Here is a 22,964-nt window from a genome sequence, read left to right as displayed (position 1 = left end):
TGAGACTCATACAACCCCCAGTTCTGCACATATCCCCCATGTCTTTCTTTCCCCTCTCAAAAACATCTTTTTTCATTCTCCCCTTTAAATGTATGTACCAAATCTGTTATTCCAAGAATGAAAAGTAAAAACCGTATATATACATATATTGCCAAAGCTATTGTTCTTTGATATACTATTAATGTAATGCAGACTCGATCAGTGGATTTGCTCCTTCTCAATACCCGATTACAACCCCCGGCACGGAAAGCCCCGCCATTGGCGGGGCAACGTTCGGGGCAAACACCAGCTGCTGTCACCTACGGCATCCTGGTTGCCCCTCCTCCTCCGTGTCGGCGGCGTCCTTAGTTGCCAGGCAGCGGAGAGACTCCCTCGTCACTGACCGCGCAGAAGCCCAGGTGCATGCGCGGTGGATACGAGTGAAGCATTTCCGCCCTGACGGAGAGGACCGCGCGGCGCCGTACTGCGCATGCGCGGCCTACATTTAAGGCGCCGGGGATCCCAGTAGTGTGCCATTCACATCCAGACCGTGGAGTGAAAGCACCTCCTGGAGGACGGCGGACCACCCTCATTATCTTCCTGGGATTGGACTCCCTCTACTGGACAACAGGTACCACAACAGCCTTCTGAGATTTCACACAGCCCTGCACCATACAGGACTCCTTTACATATATAATTTTTTCTGTTGCTACAATGATGTAGCCCTCCGCAGGAGAGACCATCCCGCAACAGAAAGATTACCTCGCTACAGACTTACGTTCTGCAGTCCAAAAAACTTTTTCACATCATAAGGTAAATTCCTGTACAATACCTTACACCAAATCTCAGGCACTTGGAATCCCACGGTTCTGTCATAATTTGTACCTGTCCTTTTAGATACACAGAACGGCTGACAACAAAGAAACTTTGCAGGTGTTCTTTCTCACAGAGAGACCATCTGACAAAATTTGACGCTCACCAGGTATTTCACTACCCAAGTAGGAGCGGCCCAATACAATCCCAAACCCTCCGGACATATATAGTTAATTCAAATATCTATATAATTCCAGGGACAGCCTATATAACCAGGGCACTCACCTGTGGAAAACCAGCAATATTTGGACCCTGTGAGTATAATTTTTGCAAACCTAAAGGGCTGTACACTTACTTATACTATATGCCATTTACAATTGTTTGACCGTTCAGAATCAAACGTTACCGCCACTCCTCTCCCCCTTTGGGATCTTGTGGTTGCTTTGGGAAACAAGAGGGGGCTCCTCCACAACCGATCGAGTAACTACACACAAAAAAATTCAATGTAAGCTAAGACTTTAAAAACTATACTAACAAAATTGCTCAAAAATCTTCAACTGACACTAATAAAGACTAAATATCTTTATATAGATACGGTGAAAATCCTTGAAAAAGGCACAGCCGAAACGCGTTGGATGGAAACGCATCCTGCAAACATCCAACATCAATGGATGGCAGGATCTAGCGTCTCTAAAAAGTCACCAATTATCACAGTGTCACTCTCCTCTTTCTTTCGTGCACCATCACGGATGGGCCTCTCACCCATCCAGCACCTTACATTTCATGTCTTGTACATGCTAAATATTGTTTTATGATAAACCCTGTTTTATGATAAACGTTAAAACGCATATTACTCTTGTTTCATTTTTTTTTTGCCTCAAAGTCCCACCCACTGGTCTGAGGAACCAAATAATTACTACTTGTTCTAATTAGGGATGTTGGCACCAATATAATACACAAAACTATTCTAAAATTCGGTTTTCTAGAGCTCAACCCAAATCGCTGGGTTTCAAGGGCAATGAATGGGATGCTCTCATGCAGAGTTTCCTTTCCTCTCATGATGAAACGTCCAAACCTTTATCAGATCTGGTATTCCTTTTTTCAAATTTGGGGGCAGTACTGGAAAGGAAATCTGCTTTGTATTGGCATGTAAAATCATTTCACAAATATATACAGGAGGGATACAATCCCAAGGGACTTAGAGTACAAATTTTTCCCAATATTCCTGATGTATCCCGGGACATTAGGCAAAAGTGGGAGGATAATTTGAGTACATGCACCAAAAATATGATGTTGCTGCTGTCCTCAAATTATAAGACCCAGATGGAAACCTTGGATGGTGAAATGCAGAAGCTTGTATCCTTGTTAGCACCATTGAAAGCACATCCTAGGTACGCGAAATTTGAAACCAAACTAAAGACTGATTTAGGACAATTCAATAAACTAATCTTGGCTAAAAAAGACAAGAAATTTGACCGTGATAGAAGGGCCTTCTCCAATGGCAATTCCTACTTCTGGAATACACAAGATACTAGGGGTAGCATTAGATCTCATCAGAGACAGGACCATTTCGTTACACCATCTTCTTCCTTTTCTTCACAGAGACACCGTTACAACACTAATGAACCCACAACCCGTAAAATAAATTTATACCCTCTGGAATCCTCTGTGGACTCCAGCTTGAAGAAACGCACTATTGACCCCGAGAATTCCCATTACTTCACAGCACATGAGGTACTGGGCATGCATAATGAAGGCCCCACTCTCACTCATTCACAAGCCTCCCTGTTGGAACCACCACCTGTGGTTTCCCAGGATTTGGGGGCTACACCTAAAACATGGGTCCATACCCCAGCACCCCCCCCCCCCCCAAATGTCCACACCGCCTTTTTCCCATCTTCCCAATTTTCACAAACCCCACAAAGGATACAAACAAATAGACACCTATATGACACGGACACAGCCAGACAAGAGAGCTTGAAGGTTATCAATCTCTCCACACAAAATTTAACCGAGGATGAGATATCTGTTCTATCCCTTGGTCCAAATTTTTGTACATCCCAAAATATGGATAAATTCTATGCTATCAAGGATTTACAATTATTTGCCCGCAAAATTATTCTGCAACTTCCCTATGTTCAAACCTCCAATACTCACGAGACCTCTCCTGAAAGTTTAACTACTCAGGAAAAACGAGCTCTGAGAGATTTAACTTTACTTCACGAGGAGGGAGACCCACGGGACCTTATAGATCGTATAGATCTCGAGGGTCTCCTGGATCTCCCTCCTTCTCCCCCCCCTACCAGAACAAGCACATAACACTTTAAAGAAAAAAAATCACAAAAATTTCCCTTAGTGTATTCCAACCCTAGTTTAGCGGCCTTTCTCCAATGTGTAACTAAAGCCATAGAATCTTTCAAAATTCCTATGACACAAGAGACAAATATACCTCCTGAATTCCATATGGCACTTAATTCTTTGATTAAGGACAAGTCAATAATTATCAAACCAGCCGATAAGGGTGGTAATACGATAGTGATGGATGCTGAAAAATATAGGGTGTTAAAAATTCTAAACAACCAAGATTGGTATTGCCCTATAAGTGTCGATCTTATTACTCACTTCTACAAAATGTTTTATAAAATCATCGACACAGGCTTCTCCAAAAAAATAATCTCTAAGGATACATATGACTTTATAAATAATAGGCACCACAGATTACCATCATTCTATGCACTCCCCAAGATTCACAAGTCCCTTGTTAACCCAACAGGCAGACCCATAATTTCGGGTAATGCAAGTATATCTGAAAATGCGAGCACTTATGTGGATTCCTTTCTTCGTCCCTTTGTTATGGGCCTACCCTCCTATGTTAAGGATACAGGCCATTTTTTGTCCTGTATAGATGGCCTCCACGTCGCACCCTTTTGGTGACCTTCGACGTGGAGGCTCTCTATTCTTCCATCCCCCACTCCAGGGGTTTGGATGTGATCCGTGGTTATTTTCATCAGAGTACAGCCCATTCTATAGGTGAATTTCAATTTGTACTGGATGTACTAGAACAGTGGTTCTCAATTCCGGTCCTCGGGACCCACCAACAGGCCAGGTTTGCAAGATAACTAAATTACATCACAGGTGATCTCATTTGCTGCTCAGTGATTGCAGTATTCTAGTCTGCATCCCCCAAGGTAATACTTAAAATCTGGCCTGTTAGTGGGTCCCGAGGACCGGAATTGAGAACCACTGTACTAGAATACATCCCTTTCCATAATGTTTTTTCTTTTGACCATTCCCACTTCCTCCAGGTACAAGGCGTAGCGATGGGGTACTTGTTGTGCCCCATCCTACGCCAATTTGTACCTGGGGGAGTGGAAATGGTCCCTCTTCCATTCGGACGAGTTCTCACATTTTTCTAAACATTTTCTTTTATGGCTGCATTACATAGATGACGTGTTTGTCCTGTGGGGTGGCTCCCTTTCTCTCCTGCAGGACTGTCTCCTTGCAATGAATAAAAATAAATACAATTTGTCCTTTACCATAACCTATAGCCATGACAAAATTACTTTTCTAGATGTATTGGTTGAAGTTTCCCCCGAGGGCTTCCTGACAAGTGATTTGTTCAGGAAGCCCTCGGCAGGCAACACCATTTTGAGAGCCGATAGTTTTCACCCTAAGCCTTTAATCAACTCTATCCCCTACTCACAGTTCCTGAGGTTGCGTCGCAACTGCAGCGACGACAATAAATTCAAACATGCAGCCTCTCAGCTGAGAGATCGGCTTCTACACAGGGGCTATTCAAATATTTATAAAGACTTTTACTGCTTCACTACTAGTATACCTATATTAACATAGGTTGTTATATGATTTTCACTTGAGGCATCTTAAACATCCCATTCCCCCGTCCTCTCTTGGGGGCAACCCTTAGCCGGGTGTAGCCCTCTATGTGTTTTTGTACCATTATAAAGGAATAATAAGGTTATATATGGTGTACCTCGCACGGAATCAAATGAGAAAATTGCTTCACTTAAAACAATTTCTGAATACAGAAAACAAACAGATTACATAAAAAGGAGAAAAATGCGCTAACATACAATAATGTGTTCAAACTAGTGATCGAACGGTATCGGTTTTCCGTTGCCGATACTGATATTTTGGCCATTGAATATCGGTATCGGCTGATATTTTCGTACATTTAAAAAAAAAATATTTTTTATTTTTAGCACTTGACAGGTGATCGTGTGTATCAGCGCAAACTGAATACAGGGTAGCGAGCGGGGGAACTTCCGGCTTGCGCTCCACCTGCGTCACACACGATCACTAGCGGCCGTTAGTGGCCCTTTTTTAATTGGAAAACAATTTTATTTTGGCTAATACCTTTTATTACTTTGTATTACTGCCAGTATGTTTTTTACCCATAATTGGGGAATAAAACTTATACCTAAAAATACTACACTATCCGGAGCTTTCTTGTCTTCCTTCCTATCTGGCCTGAGGTGAGAGGAGAGAGAGGGGGAGCCTGCCACCCTATCCACCAAAAGCAAGCCACGAGGAGACCCTATCATAGCCTGGAAGGCTACCTAAGCTTAGCTGGTCTTGATGCCATAAGGCATACATGACCCACGTTTTTTGGTAACTGACCCACTCTTACCATTTATCACGGTGGAAATAGAAGCTACACTGAGTATCACAGAGCGAATTGAGAAATCACCACGCTGAGTACTTGCACCTACTGTTTGTGAATAAGCAATTGTTTGCACAAGAGACTCACCATTTATTTATTAATTTATTTTGGACTTTTAAAACTTTGGAATTTTTTTGGACTTTTTTTTTTTTTTTTTCCAATAAAAAGCTTTATTGCAAGAATTGTCAGATACAAACATTAGCTTTGCAAAGGAAATAACATTGGTACAATTCAAATTGGAACGCTTGGCAAAAAAGTAACACGAACATGTACATGGAATAGGTCAAAAAGTGCAAAAAAAAACAATACAAATGAGATAACACTCGCTGTGTAGACCAAACCATGAAATTAAAATAACATATCTCATAGAATTAACTGCCACTTAACGTGGCCACGGCAAGTGAGCCGTAGAAAAGGGGGAGAAAAAGGAAAAAAGTGACTAAAAGGAGAGAAGGTACGAGGGAAAAGTGGGTATCGGGACGAGGAAGGGTTGAGTGTGCAAAATTATGAAAATTATGAGGAGGAGGCATGGACTTTTTTATTATACTTTCACTACAGTCACCCTAATGGATTTTTTTAATATGAATGAATTTGTGTATATCACTATATGATTTTTTTCACTACAGTCACTTTAATGAATTTCATGTATGAATTATTTATGCATATCACTTTATATAATTAGAGGATTACTCACTTATCTTATTACCAACATTATACTGTAATACTTCTATCTAATCATTTTTGGCAAGCGCTATAGGTAGCCTATTACAGACTACTTATCTACATCTTGTTTTGAATGCTGTCATTTTTTTTAATCTGGCGCCGAGTACCCGGAAGTGATTTCATGACATTACTTCTGGGTTTTTGCATGGAAACCCAATCAGAGCCAAATGCAGCTTTGATGGGGTCTTCGGTGGTCGTGCAGGCTGTTTGCCCGGGTCTCCCGGTGGGACGGGAGACCTGGGCGAGCCGCGGAAGGTGGTGGGAGGGGGGAGACGTCCCCTCCCGCTCCTTGTAATGACGGCCGAGCGGCTTCTCAGCCACATCGGTTGTCATTACAAGACAGCCAAAAAAGGAGGGGTGAAACCTGGCGCACAACAGGGGAAGGGGTGTCCAATAAACTTCGCAAACTCCAATAGTGAACATACAGACATGTGCTAATAATAATAGAAACAGCAACATAATGGTGGCTGTGATAAAAGTCCATATGAGAGTCCATATGCATAAATCTCAAACCACCACACTCCGTAGGCTGCTCTGATGACAAGTAGAAGAGGCTTGTGGCGAGCTGAAAGGAGAACACAGGCGCCACACTAAGTGCAGTATATCAAGATTTATTATGAGTTAGCCAATGAAAAGGTACTCACAAGCGTGTGTATAAAAACAGCATGACAGCATCATAATAGGGATAATGATTCCCGGTGTCCTGATTCAGGATGGCACAAGCAGTCTCAGAGTGCTGGGTTGTAACGGATGGACGAACGGTACTTCCCAACTGCAGGGGACACTGGCCGTCCTGACGTCACTTCCCGGGATACGTACTGGCGCCAGTGAAATCTTGATATACTGCACTTAGTCTGGCGCCTGTGTTCTCCTTATTACAAGACAGCCGACTGTCGGCTATGGATGCCGGTACCGGGTTGATGCCTCTAGCTGCAGGCATCACTCCGGTACAAGCACTTTCTCGAAATATCGGCAATATCGGTAACCTCCAGGGCCGATTCCGATATTTCGGGGAAAGTGCATATCTGCCCACGATATATCGGCTTTGCTGATAATCGGTCGATCCCTAGTTCAAACTGATGTTTTCAATAAGTGAGAACTCAATATAATATACTGATTAAAAATAAATAAATCAGAAGCCAAGTGATCAAATAGGTGATCTGAAAAAAATTGCATCCTCCATTCCCCGACGTAGTCTTTTGCGGGGAAGCACGTCGGAAGAAAACAGGAGCTGAGTTTACGGTTAGCTGTTACTTCGGTTCGGACCTGCTGGGGCAATCCACAGTCTGATCTTCCTCTATACTGCTTGACTGTTGTCATTTAAGTGTAAGTGCAATAGCTTCATTTTAACAAAATTTGAAGCTTACATACAGCACAATGAGTCTCCCCTTCTCTGTTTTTCTACACATAGATCATAGTCTGAGTGAGAGGAAGCCATGACTGGAGGATAAGCTGTATATCATATGATGGCTTCCGATTCACCTACTAAGAAGTGTCGGCACTTTTGATTAAGAAGGAGCTGCACATAAAATATCTGTAATCCAGAGCTGATTATGATCTCCTCCAATTTAGAGATTATGAGTTTCCGGTAAGAGGGACATTTATCTCTATACACGGATGGAGCACTGAGAAATATTTTTCTATCACTGGGAGCGGTGCATTTTTTTTTCATCACTTTCATCACCTATGTTTTAAATATAACAAGGACATTTATTTGTTTATTTTTTTAATATTGAGGTATGGACACAATTTTTTCGGGATCTATTTGATGCAAAGTTTCTGATTTATTTATTTTTCATCAGTATGTGATATTGAGTTTTCACTGTTTGGAAGCATAAGTTTGAACACATGGTTGTATGTTAGCGCATTTTTCACCTTTTTATGTATAAAGGAATAATAGTTATAAAAAAAAAAAAAAAAGACTTGTGGGTTTAACTAATCCTTTTTTTTTTCTTTTTTTTTATGATTCTCCTTTAAGGGGGTGTGTCCTATGCCTATATAATTTTGCTAATAGGTGTCCCTCATTCCCGTCTCAAAAAGTTGGGATGTATGATCAGAGATGTATAGTAACTAAGTAGAACTACTTCACTACTGTACTTAACTACATGCCGCCCGCCCGCCGTCAATTGACGGCGGAGCGGTGCGACCATTATCCTGGGCCGCCGTCATATGACGGCGGCACTTTAAGCAGGGCAGGCGCGCGATCGCGTGCGCGCCGCCCTGCACTGCCGGTGTCGGGGTGTCCCTGGGACACCCCCCGTCACCGGCAGGGGGGAAACAGCCAATGGGCGTGGCTGTTTCCCACGTGATCGGCTGTGTTCCAATGACACAGCCGATCACAATGGAGGCGCCCGGGAGATGACCGCGCATGCGCGATCGGGAGCGCGCAGCGCGGTCATGTCGGTGGCACTGTGTTCCGTAGGAACACAGCTGTCACCGGCGGTAGTAAACAGTCACTGACAGTGACTGTTTACTAAGTGATCGGCTGTGAATCCATTCACAGCCGATCACAAAATGTAAACAAAGAGCAGTAACTGACTGTTACTAACTCTTCTCCCCTCATACAGTTTCCAGTATGAGGAGAGCAGAGCTAGAAATAGTGAGTTACTGCTCTGTGTACCTGCAAAATGTAAAATCACACAAATAAAGGTCCCCCCACACAGTCCTCAGCCCCCCCCCCCCCCAATGTCACCTGTCACCCAACAGTCACCTCATCAGCGCCCAGAAATTGACACCCATAACGTTCACATCGCGGTAACATCGCGCAAACATCGCATGACGCCCAAAAAAGGTACAAGAGCTTCTTTGGGGCATCATGCGTTGTTTGCGTGATGTTACCTCGATTCGGTAGGTGGAAATCGCAGCAACATCGCACAGCGTTTGGGGTGCTATTGCAAATCACGGGCAACGCACAGGCGTCCAGCAATTTGCAATGATTTCTGGATCGCGGGCAGAATCGCAGTGATTCTGCCTGCGATCGCTATGCTCACATGTGAACGTAGCCTAAAGTTCACCGGTCACCAGAGACTGCCATCAGTACCGCCGTGCACCATCGCCCGTCACCTGTCACCCATCAGTGACCGTCACTTGTCACCCCATCAATCACCGTCACCTGTCACCCCATCAGCGATCGTCACTTGTCACCCCATCAATCATCGTCACTTGACACCCCATCAGTGATCGTCACTTGTCACCCCATCAATCATCGTCACATGTCACCCCGTCAGTGATTGTCATCTGTCACCCCATCAATCATCGTCACTTGTCACCTCATCAATCATCGTCACCTGTCACCTCATCAATCATCACCTGTCACCTCATCAATCATCGTCACCTGTCACCCCATCAGTCATCGTCACCTGTCACCCCATCAGTCATCGTCACCTGTCACCCCATCAGTCATCGTCACCTGTCACCCCATCAGTCATCGTCACCTGTTTGCCATATACATGCAATCACTTACTGACTGCCTAACGACTATATGCGCCGGCCATTAAAAGCTAAATACTGGGGTTATTGCAGCAAATAGCCCCCATAACCCCGGTATTTTTTGAAACGGCGGGCGGTCGGCTTTCAGATAAGGGTGGTCCCAGTGGCGAATTCGCCGCGGAATTACCCTTACGGTGCAGGGGAAGAGGTCCCCCCCCCCTCCTGCCGCGTCCCAGACGTTTTCCCAGCTTACCGGACCCGCCAGCAGCGGGGAAAACTATCCGGTCCCGGATCCTCAGAGACAGGAAGTCGAGTGAGGGTAAGATGGCCCTCACTCGACTCTATGGTCTTGGAGGACCGGAGCTACGTCAAAAGACGTTGCCTAGCAACCGGTTTAAAGGGCCGCTTTTTTTTTTTTTTCTTTTTTTTTTCCTCTTTCAACAATTTTTTTTTTTTTTTTTCTTTTTTAGTGTAGTTGTGAGGTGTGAGGTCTTTTTAACCCCAGATCTCACAATAAAGAGGACCTGTCATGCCTATTTCTATTACAAGGGATGTTTACATTCCTTGTAATAGGAATAAAAATGATCAAAACATTTTTTTTTTTTGAAACTGTGTAAAAATAAAAAAATAATAAATAAAATAAATAGGAAAAAAAAAAAAATTAAAGTGCCCTGTCCCCGTTAGCTCGCGCGCAGAAGCAAACGCATACGCAAGTCCCGCCCACATATGTAAACGGTGTTCAAACCATACATGTGAGGTATCGCCGCGATCGTTAGAGCGAGAGCAATAATTTGAGCCCTAGACCTCCTCTGTAACTCTAAGCTAGTAACCTGCAGAAATTTTTAAAATGTTGCCTATGGGGATTTTTAAGTACCAATGTTTGGCGCCATTCTGTGAGCATGCGCAATTTTGAAGCATGACATGTTGGGTATCTAATTACTCGGCGTAACATTATCTTTCACATTATGGAAAAAAATTGGGCTAAATTTACTGTTTTCTTATTTTTTAGTTCAAAAAAGTGAATTTTTTTCAAAAAAATCGCATTTGGAAGACTGCTGCGCAAATATGGTGTGATAAAAAATATTGCAATGATCTCCATTTTATTCTCTAGGGTCTCTGCTAAAAATATATATATAATGTTTGGGGGTTCCAAGTAGTTTTGTAGCAAAAAAAATGATTTTAGCTTGTAAACACCAAGTGTCAAAAATAGGCCCAGTCTTAAAGTGGATAAATGGACAACTTTGTGTAAAGCGCTACTTGGATGTTAGGCCTATGTATGTGGCCAGGCTGTGAAAAAGTGTTACACATGTGGTATCGCCATACTCAGGAGGAATAGCAGAATGTATTTTGGGGTGCAATTTTTGCTATGTACATGCTATGTGTTAGAAATATTGCATAAATGGACAGCTTTGTGTAAAAAAAATGTGTTTTCATTTTCTTTCCACATTTTCCAAAAACTTGTGGAAAAAAATGACATATTCAAAAGACTCATTATGCCTCAAAAATTATACGTTGGACTGTTGGCTTTCCAAAATGGGGTCATTTTATGGGGGTTTCCATTGTCCTGGTGCTCCAGGGCCTTCAAAAGTGCGATAGGTTGTCAGGAAATCATATGTGTAATTTGTGCTCCTAGAATGCCGGACGCTGCTACTTGGATGTTAGGCCTCTGTATGTGGCCAGGCTGTGAAAAAGTCTCACACATGTGGTATCGCCATACTCAGGAGGAGTAGTAAAATGTGTTTTGGGGTGTAGTTGCAAGTATACATGTGCTGTGTGAGAGAAATAACCTGTTAATACGGCAATTTGTAAAAAAATAAAAAAAAAATAAAAAAAAATCTTCATTTTGCAAAGCATTGTGGGAAAAAATTACAACTTCAAAAAACTCACCATGCCCCTTATTAAATACCTTGGAATGTCTACTTTCCAAAAAGGGGTCATTTGGGGGGTATTTGTACTTTCCTGACTTTTTAGTGTCTCAAGAAATGAGATAGGCCTTCAGTACATCAGGTGTGATCAAGTGTGATCAATTTTCAATGATTCGCACCATAGCTTGTGGACTCTATAACTTTCACAAAGACCAAATAATATACACTTATTTGGGTTATTTTTACCAAAGATAAGTAGCAGTATAAATTTTGGCCAAAATTTGTGAAGAAAAATAACTAATTATAAAATTTTTGACAGAAACAAAGAAAAATGCGTTTTTTCACGATATTTTCAGTCTTTTTTTATTTATAGCACAAAAAATAAAAAACCCAGTATTGATCAAATACCATCAAAAGAAAGCTCTATTTGTGTGAAAAAAAGGACACATTTTTTGTATGGGTACAGTGTTGCATGACTGAGTAATTCTCAGTCAAAGTGTGAGAGCGCTGAAAGCTGAAAATCGGTCTGGGCAGGAAGGGGGTGAAAGTGCACTGTAGGCAAGTGGTTAAGTACCGAAAGGCGGTATCTGTACTTTCCTAGAGTAGAATTTTTTTCTCCTACTTCCACTTTTACTTCACTACATTTTTTCGATGATTTCAATACTTCTACTCCAATATTTTTTTTTTGTGCTGCATAGTTACTCGTTACTATTATAAAAATGACCACTGCCAGAACAGTAGATGGCAGGTTTCATGAAGCTCAAAACATGTGTATTATCAGCGCATACCAAAATAAATGCTACTGTATGTATAAATAAAAGCTGCATTTGAAATAATAAAAGACAATATGATGTTGAAACTTTTGACTTCTTTCTTTAACCACTTAAGCCCCGGAAGATTTTACCCCCTTCCTGACCAGGGACTATTTTGCGATTCGGCACTGCGTGACTTTAACGGACAATTGCGCAGTCGTGCAACGCTGTACCCAAACAAATTTGACGTCCTTTTTTTCCCACAAACAGAGCTTTCTTTTGGTGGTATTTGATCACCTGTGCGATTTTTTGATCAAGCGCTATAAACAAAAAAAGAGCGTCAATTTTGCAAAAATAACAATATTTTTCACATTTTTTTATATGAAATTCCCCCCAAAAAATGTAAAAATCAAAATTTTTTAACATTTTCGGCCAATTTGTTTTATGCTACATATGTTTGGTAAAAAAAAAATTGCAAAAAGCGTATTTTGATTGGTTTGCGCAAAAGTTATCACGTTTACTAACAAAGGGAAAGATTTTTGTCACTTTTGTTGGTTTTTTTTAACGCGTAATGGCGGCGATCTGCGATTTTTTTTGCGGTACTGCGACATTGCGGCTGACAGATCGGACCCTTGACTGACATTTTTGACACTTTTGGGGTTACTAGTGACATTTATACAGTAATCAGTGCTATACATATGCACTGTTACTGTAAAAGTACACTGGTAGCGAAGGGGTTAACTTTTTTTTTGAGAGGGAGGGGCTATGTATGTCCCTAGGGGCATGATTCTAACTGTGATTGGCTGTGGCTTGAGATGTATGAACAGTGATCAACGGTTCTACATAGTAGATCCGTATGATCATCATTCATACACCGGGGAGAATGCCTTTCTCCCTCTCCACTGACGATCGCGAGTGACCGGCGGACGATCGGGTCCGCCGGTCACACGCGCGGGGGGGGGCCGCGACCACTCAGGAGCGGGAGCGCGCCTCCGGGGGCGCGCGCTCGCTCTCTAGACCCTCACAGGCTAGCGACGTAGTACTACGTCGCTCTGCCTGTGAGGAGCTGACCGCCGCAGTAAATAGTCGTGGGGCGGTCGGCAAGTGGTTAATAACTACATAACACAGTACTTGTACTTTTACTTTCAGTACTTGAGTAGCAAAATTTTTTAAAAACTACTTTCAATACTTAAGTACAAAAAATGTTGAATACTTTAGTACTTCTACTCAAGTCACTTTTTGATCGAGCACTTGTACTTTTACTCAAGTATGGGTTTCGAGTACTTTATACAACTCTGTGTATGATGTAGGAAGGTGGTACAAGTGTTAAAGAGGAACTTCAGCCTGTTTTTTCTTTTTTAAACAAATACGGTAGTTGCTGGCTTTTACAAATGGGCTACTCATCAGTGCCTAGGTTCCAGCACTGCTTTCCCACAGCTGGTTCCTCCTACTGAATCAGTGACAAAAATCTACGTTGTGCTAAAGTCAAAAATATAGGAAGCTAGCACAAAAATGCAGTACAGCAAACCTTAATAAACATATGTATAGAAAAATGCAGTGCCAAATAAATTAAAGTGAAAATCTGGTCAATAAACAATGTGACCGTAATCAATGTGATAAAAACTCAAAGAACAAATGTCAATATGCACTGATAAGTGAAAAAATGTCTCCAAAAAAGTTTCAGTGCAAAGTACAGTCCAAAAGTCTATATAAAAAACAAGAAGGAAATAGATCAGATGCAACCACTCCCGTAAAATGTAAAAGTGTTACACTGTTTCCAGATAGCTGACAACCACCATTAAGTAAATTACAAACTTACTGGAACCAATGGCTGCCGCCACAGCAGCATGCACGTCTTTCAGCAAAAACCCCTGGGTAAATAGCAGCGATAAGCTTCCTCTAGTGACTCAGAGCGATAGAATAAATAAAGCTCGCCAGGAGCTCAGATGGATATTTCATAGTGCAGTAGGTTTAATGTTCCAAAGGTATAACAAACAATAAAAACACAAAATAAATGACTTACATAAAAAGCAACTGGCGACCCAGCATCGCTCAGCGGCGAGACATCAGCACCATATAGCCCGCCCCAAAAGCCCCTATGGTTCCTCCTACTGCTGCAGATTGCTGGAGGTACTGTCTTGGATACCGGAGTCAGCTGTGGCTTCCTGAGGAACCATAGCTGGCTCCCCAGTAAGCATGCACAAGTTTGTGCAGTGCTTTGTGAATGGTCCTGAAGCCTTGTGGGATATGTGATGGGCCCCCTGCTATGGAGGCACTCATGCATGCTGTAGAGACACACAGAGCATGATCTCTGCCCTGCCCCTGATCCCTACTCACTGGTTGAGATTGACAGCAGCAGGAGCTAATGGCTCCTGTTGGTGTGTCTGAGCCAATGAGGAGGGAGAGAGCTAAGAGAGCAGCTGCTCTAGTGCACATCTCTGGATTGAGATCGGGCTCAGGCAAGTATAAGGAGGGCTGGGGGGGGGGGGGGGGGCTGCATGCTGAATGTTTTTTATTGTATTACAGAGAATGCATTAAAGGTAAAAAAAACATTCAGCCTTTAGAACCACTTTAAATCTTAAAAACAGATTTGCCTATCACAGTGTGATACAAAGTGTTTGTAGATGCTGGAACTGGAGAAAGTCCAGGGAAGGGCAACGAAAATAATTAGGGGAATGGAAGACCTCAGCTATGAGGAAAGACTACAAGCACTGAACCTATTCTCTCTGGAGAAGAGACGATTGAGGGGGGATATGATATCAATGTACAAATACTGTACTGGTGACCCGAGCATAAGGAACAAACTATTCAGAGAAAGGGAATACAATAAGACACGTGGCCACTCACTAAAACTAGAGGAAAGGCGGTTTAACCTTAAAGTGCGTAAGGGGTTCTTCACTGTAAGAGCAGTAAGGATGTGGAATTCTCTTCCACAAACAGTCGTATCAGCAGGGAACATCGATAGTTTCAAAAAACTATTAGATGGGCACCTTAAAGACCACAACATACAGGGGTATACAATGTACGGTTAGCAGCAAACACACACGCACATCATAGGTTGAACTGGATGGACTGATGTCTTTTTTCAACCTCACTAACTATGTAACTATGTAACTGTGCTCCTTGAATAACATTTAAATCATAGAATACTAAACCAAACCAGCAAGTAAAAGTTTCCAACTAGACCACCTTACAAGTTCTTTAAATGCTCTTTTTGTCTAGGGGATGATGAATCTCATGCTCCCCTGAACTGGGTTAGTTTGTTGATGTCTCTTGAGTCCCCCACTGGCACTCTTGGCTACTCCTTCTGTATCTGTCACCATAGCAAGCCACTTACTATGGGGACAGATGTGTGGGTTTGCTAACAAGGGTCTATGTGTGGGTCTATAAACACACAGAGCGGTTCAGCCCCACCCCCCGCTCCCTCTTCACAGGATATATTTGGAAGCAGCGAGGGCCAATGGCTCCCACTGTTACCTCTGTGCCTGTGAGAAAAGGAAGAGAGGACAGAGCCACTGCAGATGGGAACTGTGCGGGACCAAGATAGGACTATGGTAAGTATATAGGAAGGAAAGGGGGTGATACTACTACTGGGGCATTTTTTACTTTAATGAAGGGAATGCATTGGGATATAAAATGCCTAGCCTTAGAACCACTTCCCCCAAATGGATGTTCCTGTACGTTCTTGGGTTTTAGTGGTCATACCGGGATGATGCTTGTACCTTCAGGCATTATCCAAGTATCATTCTTTTCAGCCGGCGATTCCGAGTAAGGCAGAAGTGATCTGAGAGGCTAACTAGCCACTCGATCACTTCTGCGGGTGGCTGAAAGGGAACCCACCCCCCTCCCGCCTTTCCTGGGCTCTACCATATGATCACCATGCCTGGGAGCAATTCAGTCAGTGGCGATGGCTGCCCTGTACAAAGAGAGAGTAACTGACGTCATTCCCCTCTCTCTGTAACTCTGGAAACCAGGAGTGACAAGTAGTTCCAGTAGACATCACTTCCAGTTCCGCCTCTTTGTTTACCTGGCCACAAGAGGCCAGAGAAGCAGCCGATCTGACCGATTGTGGTCTAAGCTGATGCATGGGAGGGCCAGAGGAGAGATTTGGGGTCTAATAGACACCAAATCTCTCCATAAAGAGGACCTGTCACAGCCCATGCTGTCACAAGGGATGTTGTTCATCCCTTGTAATAGCAATAAAGTTAGTACAAAAAAGTAAAAAAATAAATAAATAAAAAAATAATAATGCTTGCGGGCAAATGCGAACGCATGCGTTACTCCCGCACGCATATGTAAACTGTGCTTGCACCACACATGTGAGGTATTGTTGCGAACGTCAGAACGAGAGCAGTAATTCTAGAACCAGACCTCCTGTGCTTCTCTAAACTGATAATCTTCAAAAATGTTTAAAGCCTATGGAGAATTTTAAGCACCGTAGTTTGCCGCAATACCATGGGCAGATGACATTTTTAAAGCATGACATGTTGGGTATCAATTTACTCAAAGTAACATCATATTTTACAAAAAAATTAGGCTAACTTCAGTGTTTTGGTTTTTTTCTTTGTGAAAGTGTTTTTTGTTTTTTTTTCAAAAAAATTCTGAGCACCCACCCTTGGTTCCACCTCTACCCACCTCTGAGCACCGACCCTTGATTCCACCCCTACCCAGCTCCCAGTACGGCCCCTTCCATAGTTGCCAACATTTGAAAAGAATTTTCCAGGGACACTTTGCAGCACAGCTATCAATTACTTACCACACCCACTTCCCTGAAGATCCGCCCACTCCACATAATTAATCTCCGCCTACTTATCAGATTATAGGGTCTACTCAATAAAGAGAGAATTGCAGGAAATTGAAAAGAGGATTTTACTCTTAAGGCCAAAGTAGCAGAGTTGGAATCATTTTCCCATTTAGCTGCTCTACTTCTGCGTAATGTTTAAAATTCTCATCACAATTCCCTGCAATTATAAAGTGTCAAATGTGCTCAGGTGTGACCATACAAAAAATGTAATATGTAAATATAAACAAAGTGCAAAGTGTAAATAAGTACATTGCCGGGACAATCTAAATTACCTGGGACAGGCTCTGATTCTTGCTGGGACTGTCCCGGCAAAAACGGGACAGTTGGCAAGTATGCCCTTCTAGAGAGGATTGAGCCAAGTATAATTTTTTAGTGCTACATAATTTGTATGGAATTTGGTATTGATTAAGAAAAGCAATAAAATAACTCCCTCGCAGCCAGCAGCAATAGACCCCCCCCTCACCCAGCAACAATAGCCCCCCCCCCCCCCCCAGCAAAAACAAATCTCCCAGCAGCAAGCATCAATAGACTCTCCAGCAGCCAGAAACAGTGGACCCCTCCTTAAACAGTAAATCTCTTCCAGCAACAATTGACCCTCCAGTAACAAAATATCCCCCACCAGCAACAATAGACCGTCATAGATCCCCCAGCAGCCAGCATCCGTAGACTCTTCGTCACACCCCAGCACCCCTTGCCATTGCATACATTCAGTGCTGGAGGTGCCAGAATTGCATTCCCCCACGTTCCCACTGAAAAAACGCCCTGCCTATAACTGCTCATCTACCACCACTTCTAGGACGATGGAGAAAACAGACCAAACTCTGTTGACCTACAATCCCTCAAATGCTATGTTTTTTCATTTAAACATTCAAGTGAAATTTGTAAAGTATAGAACTATCAAATGATTCATGTTTTTTCAGTTACTCTAGTAATCCTGGTACCCCAGCCAGACAGCAAAGTCAGGCTGGTGTTTTTTTTCTTTACTGCGTTTAAGCATTAAGAAGACATGGTCAGCAACCTGCCTTCAGTCTGTGATTAGACAAATTAGAAGAAGCGGCACACTGGCAAGGTTCACATTCTGCTCTCTCCTCCAGTAAACATACTCCAACTATTGACTGACAGCACTGTGCAAAGCATTAGAGCCCTGATTGGCTAAAAGTGCTGCTCCTCCTTCATGAAGCATAAGTACTGCTGTGAAAGGACCCCAAGATGATATTTATGTTAATTGTATGTAAAAATACAGTTAAATTGTATCTAAACCCGAAAACAAAACATAACATAAATGAGATACCTACACTAGATCTTTTCAGTCCATTTACAGTCTACGGCTGCGTAGTGTGCAACCTCTTTGTCTAGTGCCTGCTACTAAGATTAACTGGAGCCAGGAGAGGACACACTGTGCACAGGCAGAGTGGTCACTAGGGGTGCAATATAGTGAAATTCGGCCTGTCCTGCAAGCAGCAGGATAGAGCAGTATGTTTGTCTGGAGAGGACCCAAAACAATTGCATCTGGAATGGAAGGACTTCCACCTTTCCCAGCAGTGCAAGCTATAGAATGTAATAATAATTACATAGGGATATTTTTCTAAAAATGGTGAACTTACACTTTGAGGGCACATTTTCACCATTGCGCTGCAGTAATAGAAGTGTTACCGAACAACTAATTGCAATGCACAGAAACATTTCACACATACATTGGTTTGATGCAATCCTTCTGTGTGGCAGCTCAATGCACCTTGCTAACAGATGTGCATTGGAGCCCAACACAATAAAGTAAGGCTCGGAGCAGGAGTGGAAAGATAGTGGAGGGCCAGCATGACTAGGTGGACAGGGGAGTGGTAGGGGTTAAATTGGTAGGCACAAGTTTAGGCAGGGTGTGTTTATGGGGGGGGGGGGGGAGCCTAGGTTGCTTCGGTTAGCTTTAGGGAGAGGTGGGGCTGGCAGACAGGAAGAGGTGGGATCTGCTGGGGGCGCCAAAAAATCCCCTCACTGGGCAGAAGAAGCGTCCCTCCCTCCCTCCCTATTGTTTCAATCTATTTGTTATGGTTCCTTGGTGGGGGGTTTGTTCTTTTTTCTTTGTTTTGACAGGTTTGCCTGGGATGTCGTGGCAGCTGTGGCGTTTTTTGTTGGTCTTTGCTGGCAGGTGCAAGAACCTTTAAGTCAGGGTAATGGTTCGGGACCCACTGGTGGTAGGTTCCCTCTGGTGCGTTCCACTTGATGTCAGTTTGACTGGAAGGTAAAATGGGGTATACTGCGGGTAGAGTGTTGTCTCCGAGCTGGCGTTTTGCGGCTGGAGGCCTAGTATGTTTAAGGTCCGGTTCACACTGATGCGATGCGGGAAGGCTGCGAATCCGCAGCCTGTTCCCGCATCGCACACGCACCCCCGGCAGTTCACACTGCCATATGCGATACGCTAGGGGTGTCAATGTAATCTTAACGACACCCCCAGTTTGATCGCATATCGCAGTACGATCGTGCAGTTCGCACAGGATCGGATCGCACAAGTGTGAACCGCTGTGCGATCCGATCCTGATGCGGCTGCAAAAATGCCTCCTGTGCGTGTTTGCTGTGGGAGCGATGCAAATTTAGCCATACAGTTTGTATGGCTAAACTCGCACCGCACAGCTGATCGCATGTAATGTCGGAGCAGTGCGCTCCGACATTACATGCGAACCCCGCACGCGCACAAATGTGAACCTGGGCTAAGTGGGCCCGCAGTGTAGTATTTAGCTGAACATTAAATGGGAGGCCTCAAAGACCAACAAAAGCTTTAACTGTTTTTTGACGTTTCTGTTTTAAGGAATGTTTTTTTCCTTTATGTTAATTTATGTTAATTTATGTTAATTTAATTTGGAATTGGTTAATAAAATGGCTGCTATGGCCAATTGTATTCCACTCATGGTGTCGTCTCGATTATTGGGATAAGGAAAAGGTGAAAGGGTGCAAGTGGGTGGTGGGTTGACCGGTCAGCCAGGTTTATAGTGACATCTGTTCTACACTAGTCATATGCTTTGTGCTGCAGTGCGCTGCCAAATATGTTCCTTTTTTGCTTTAATACATGCATGTTAAGGAGCAACATAACACGTGTGAACGTGTGTGTGATAGCGCAGTGCAGTAGCGTGAATGGGCTCTAAAAAATGCAGAAGAGCAGGGAGAAAATACTGTATGTGCATACAAAATGGCTAACTGGGGTAAGATAGCACAGTTTTTTTTTTATTCTAGCTATGCTGGAGCTTCTGTAAAATATTATATGGGTGTTGAAAACAACACAAGTAATGAGGGGTTTCCTGATGAGGGACAGAATTGGTTACGTACAATGACTGGCAATTTACGCTCATCTTCAGTAAATCAAGTTAGATGCCATTCATAATAAATTCATACATTGCCGTATTAGTCTTGCTTGCAAATAAAGTATTAAATAAATGAATTTATGGAAAACGTGTCTGACAAAATGCTAATGTATTACTCACCATAGATGTTTAAGTATACAGAGATATCAGTTGCTTTATCTGTTTGTATCTTCAATGTGTAATATCCCTCATCAGTTCTATTTAGGTTGGAGATCTGTAGAGATCCATTGGGGAAAGGCGTCATCCTACTATTATTGAACAGAGGTCCAGGAGTTAGTGGGGACGGATCACCAGGGAAATATGAAAGGATTTGATAAACTGCGTCTGTTTTCGGTCCTTTATACCAAATAACACTCTGAATTTTCCCAGTAATCCCAGTAACACTCAGTGTGACAGATCCCCCGATGACCGGATTCTGAGGGATCAGCTGAATATTCATCATTCCACTGGACACATCCACCAACACACCGAGGAGAACTGCAAGAGAAAGCAACAAACAGGAAGGTCAGTAATTAAATATTAAGAATATATAGCCATTTAAAGTGATTGTAAAGTCTTGTTTTTTTTTTTTTTTGTAAAAATAACAAACCTGTTATACTTACCTCCTCTGTGCAGTTGTTTTTGCACAGAGCAGCCGGCATCCTCCTCTTCTCGAGTCCCTCTTCGGAGCTCCTGGCCCCTCCCTCCTGTTGAGTGTCCCCACAGCAAGCAGCTTGCTATGGGGGCACCCGAGCTGAGCGGCAGCTCCGTCTATCCATTTAGGCACGGAGCCATGGCCCGGCCCCGTCCCTCTCTCCTCATTTGCTCACAGACTTTGATTGACAGAAGTGGGAGCCAAAGGAACCATGCTACCTTCTAAGCCAATGAGGAGGGAGAGAAAAGTCTACCTGAGTTTTCAGGAAGTCAGCTCTCTAATTAAAAAAATGCAGCATTTATTCTGCCAATGAGGAGGTGTTACAGCACTGATTGCATCATATCCTCTTCTCTCTCTTTACAGGAAAGGGAACTACATTTCCCATGAACCTCTGGGAATTGTAGTGAATGTGGGAGGGTACACCAGTCCTGTACATGTTAAATGTGAACTCGCCCATGTGAAATCACACCCCCTCATTTTCCAGCCACACTACTCAGCTCATGGACAGCGAGGTAAAATGCGAAGTTTAATTTTTTATGTCTTATTTTCAGTCTGATGTGTATTATATGTGACGTTACATATCACAGAGATCAGTATTGGGGTAATATTGAAGTTTATTGAGATTGCCATACATTAGATGGTTCCAACATTTTTGTTAAGTTATTAATAAGTTAGTGCTGCACCTTTTTTTTCTTTTGTAGCATTAATAAACAATGTCACTGATGGGGCTGCAGTGATGGGCACTGGTAGAGCTGCACTGATGAGGCTGCAGTGATAGGTGGCACTGATGGGGCTGTACTGATGGGCACTGATGAGTCTGCAGTGATGGGGCTGCATTGATGGGCACTGATAGGTGGCATTGATTGGCAGCACTAATGGGCACTGATGAGTCTGCAATGATGGGGCTGCAGTGATGGGCACTGATAGGTGGCATTGATTGGCAGCACTGATGGGGCTGCACTGATAAGGCCGCAGTGATGGGCACTGATGGGTCGCACTGATGGGGCTGTACTGATGGGCACTGATGAGTCTGCAGTTATGGAGCTGTAGTGATGGGCACTGATAGGTGGCACTGATTGGCAGCACTGATGGGGCTGCACTGATGAGGCTGCAGTGATAGGTGGCACTGATGGGGCTGCACTGATGGGCACTGATGAGTCTGCAGTGATGGGGCTGCACTGATAGGTGGCATTAATTGGCAGCACTGATGGGGCTGCACTGATAAGGCCGCAGTGATGGGCACTGATTGGGCTATACTGATGGGCACTGATGAGTCTGCAGTTATGGAGCTGTAGTGATGGTCACTGATAGGTGGCAGTGATAGGTGGCACTGATGGGGCTGCACTGATGAGTCTGCAGTTATGGAGCTGTAGTGATGGACACTGACAGGTGGCACTGATTGGCAGCACTGATTGGGCTGCACTGATGAGGCTGCAATAATTGGTGGCACTCATAGGGCTGCACTGATGGGCACTGATGAGGCTGCACTGATGGGCACTGATAGGCAGCACTGATTGGTGTCATTGATAGCGCTGCACTGATTGGCACTGATGAAGCTGCAGTGATGGGCACTGATAGGCGGCACTAATTGGTTGCACTGATGGGGCTGCACTAATGAGCACAAAGCCCCTGCACCTCCAAGCCGGTGATAAGGAAGAGGAGCTGGCTCCCAGGGCATTAGTGCTGAGGGGAGTGGGGGGGGGGATTAGAAGGCGTACATCCAGAAGCACAGATGGAGCAGTGAGGCGAATAGGAAGATGCAGAAATGTATCGGGCAGTGAGGTGGATGAGTGGGAACCAAGGAGCTGTAGACATGGGGGGGGGGGGGGGGAGTTGCAGAGTTGCAGAAGGTGGTGGGCCACAGTGACAGTTGGCCGAATGGGGAATGCCAAGCCGGTCTGGTGAGAGAGGTGCGGTGAGAGGACACTGACAGT

General features: G+C 43.6%; 1 protein-coding gene across 1 annotated transcript in view; it reads right to left on the bottom strand.

Annotated features, from left to right (window-relative positions):
* LOC309568955 (cell adhesion molecule CEACAM1-like) overlaps positions 1–22,964 on the bottom strand; it is a gene marked incomplete at its 3' end in the record, with an annotated part of 51,241 nt that overhangs the window by 16,817 nt on the left and 11,460 nt on the right. The window contains exon 2 of the mRNA XM_082274720.1: positions 20,517–20,873. Within this exon, the coding sequence (XP_082130846.1) occupies positions 20,517–20,873 (357 nt within the window). The remainder of the gene's footprint in view (positions 1–20,516; positions 20,874–22,964) is intronic.

Source organism: Pelophylax lessonae (genome assembly GCF_965119305.1).
Source record: "Pelophylax lessonae genome assembly, chromosome: 12".
NCBI lineage: Eukaryota > Metazoa > Chordata > Amphibia > Anura > Ranidae > Pelophylax > Pelophylax lessonae.
The sequence above is the reverse complement of the archived record's forward strand: the minus strand, read 5'-3'. Positions and strand labels throughout refer to the sequence as shown.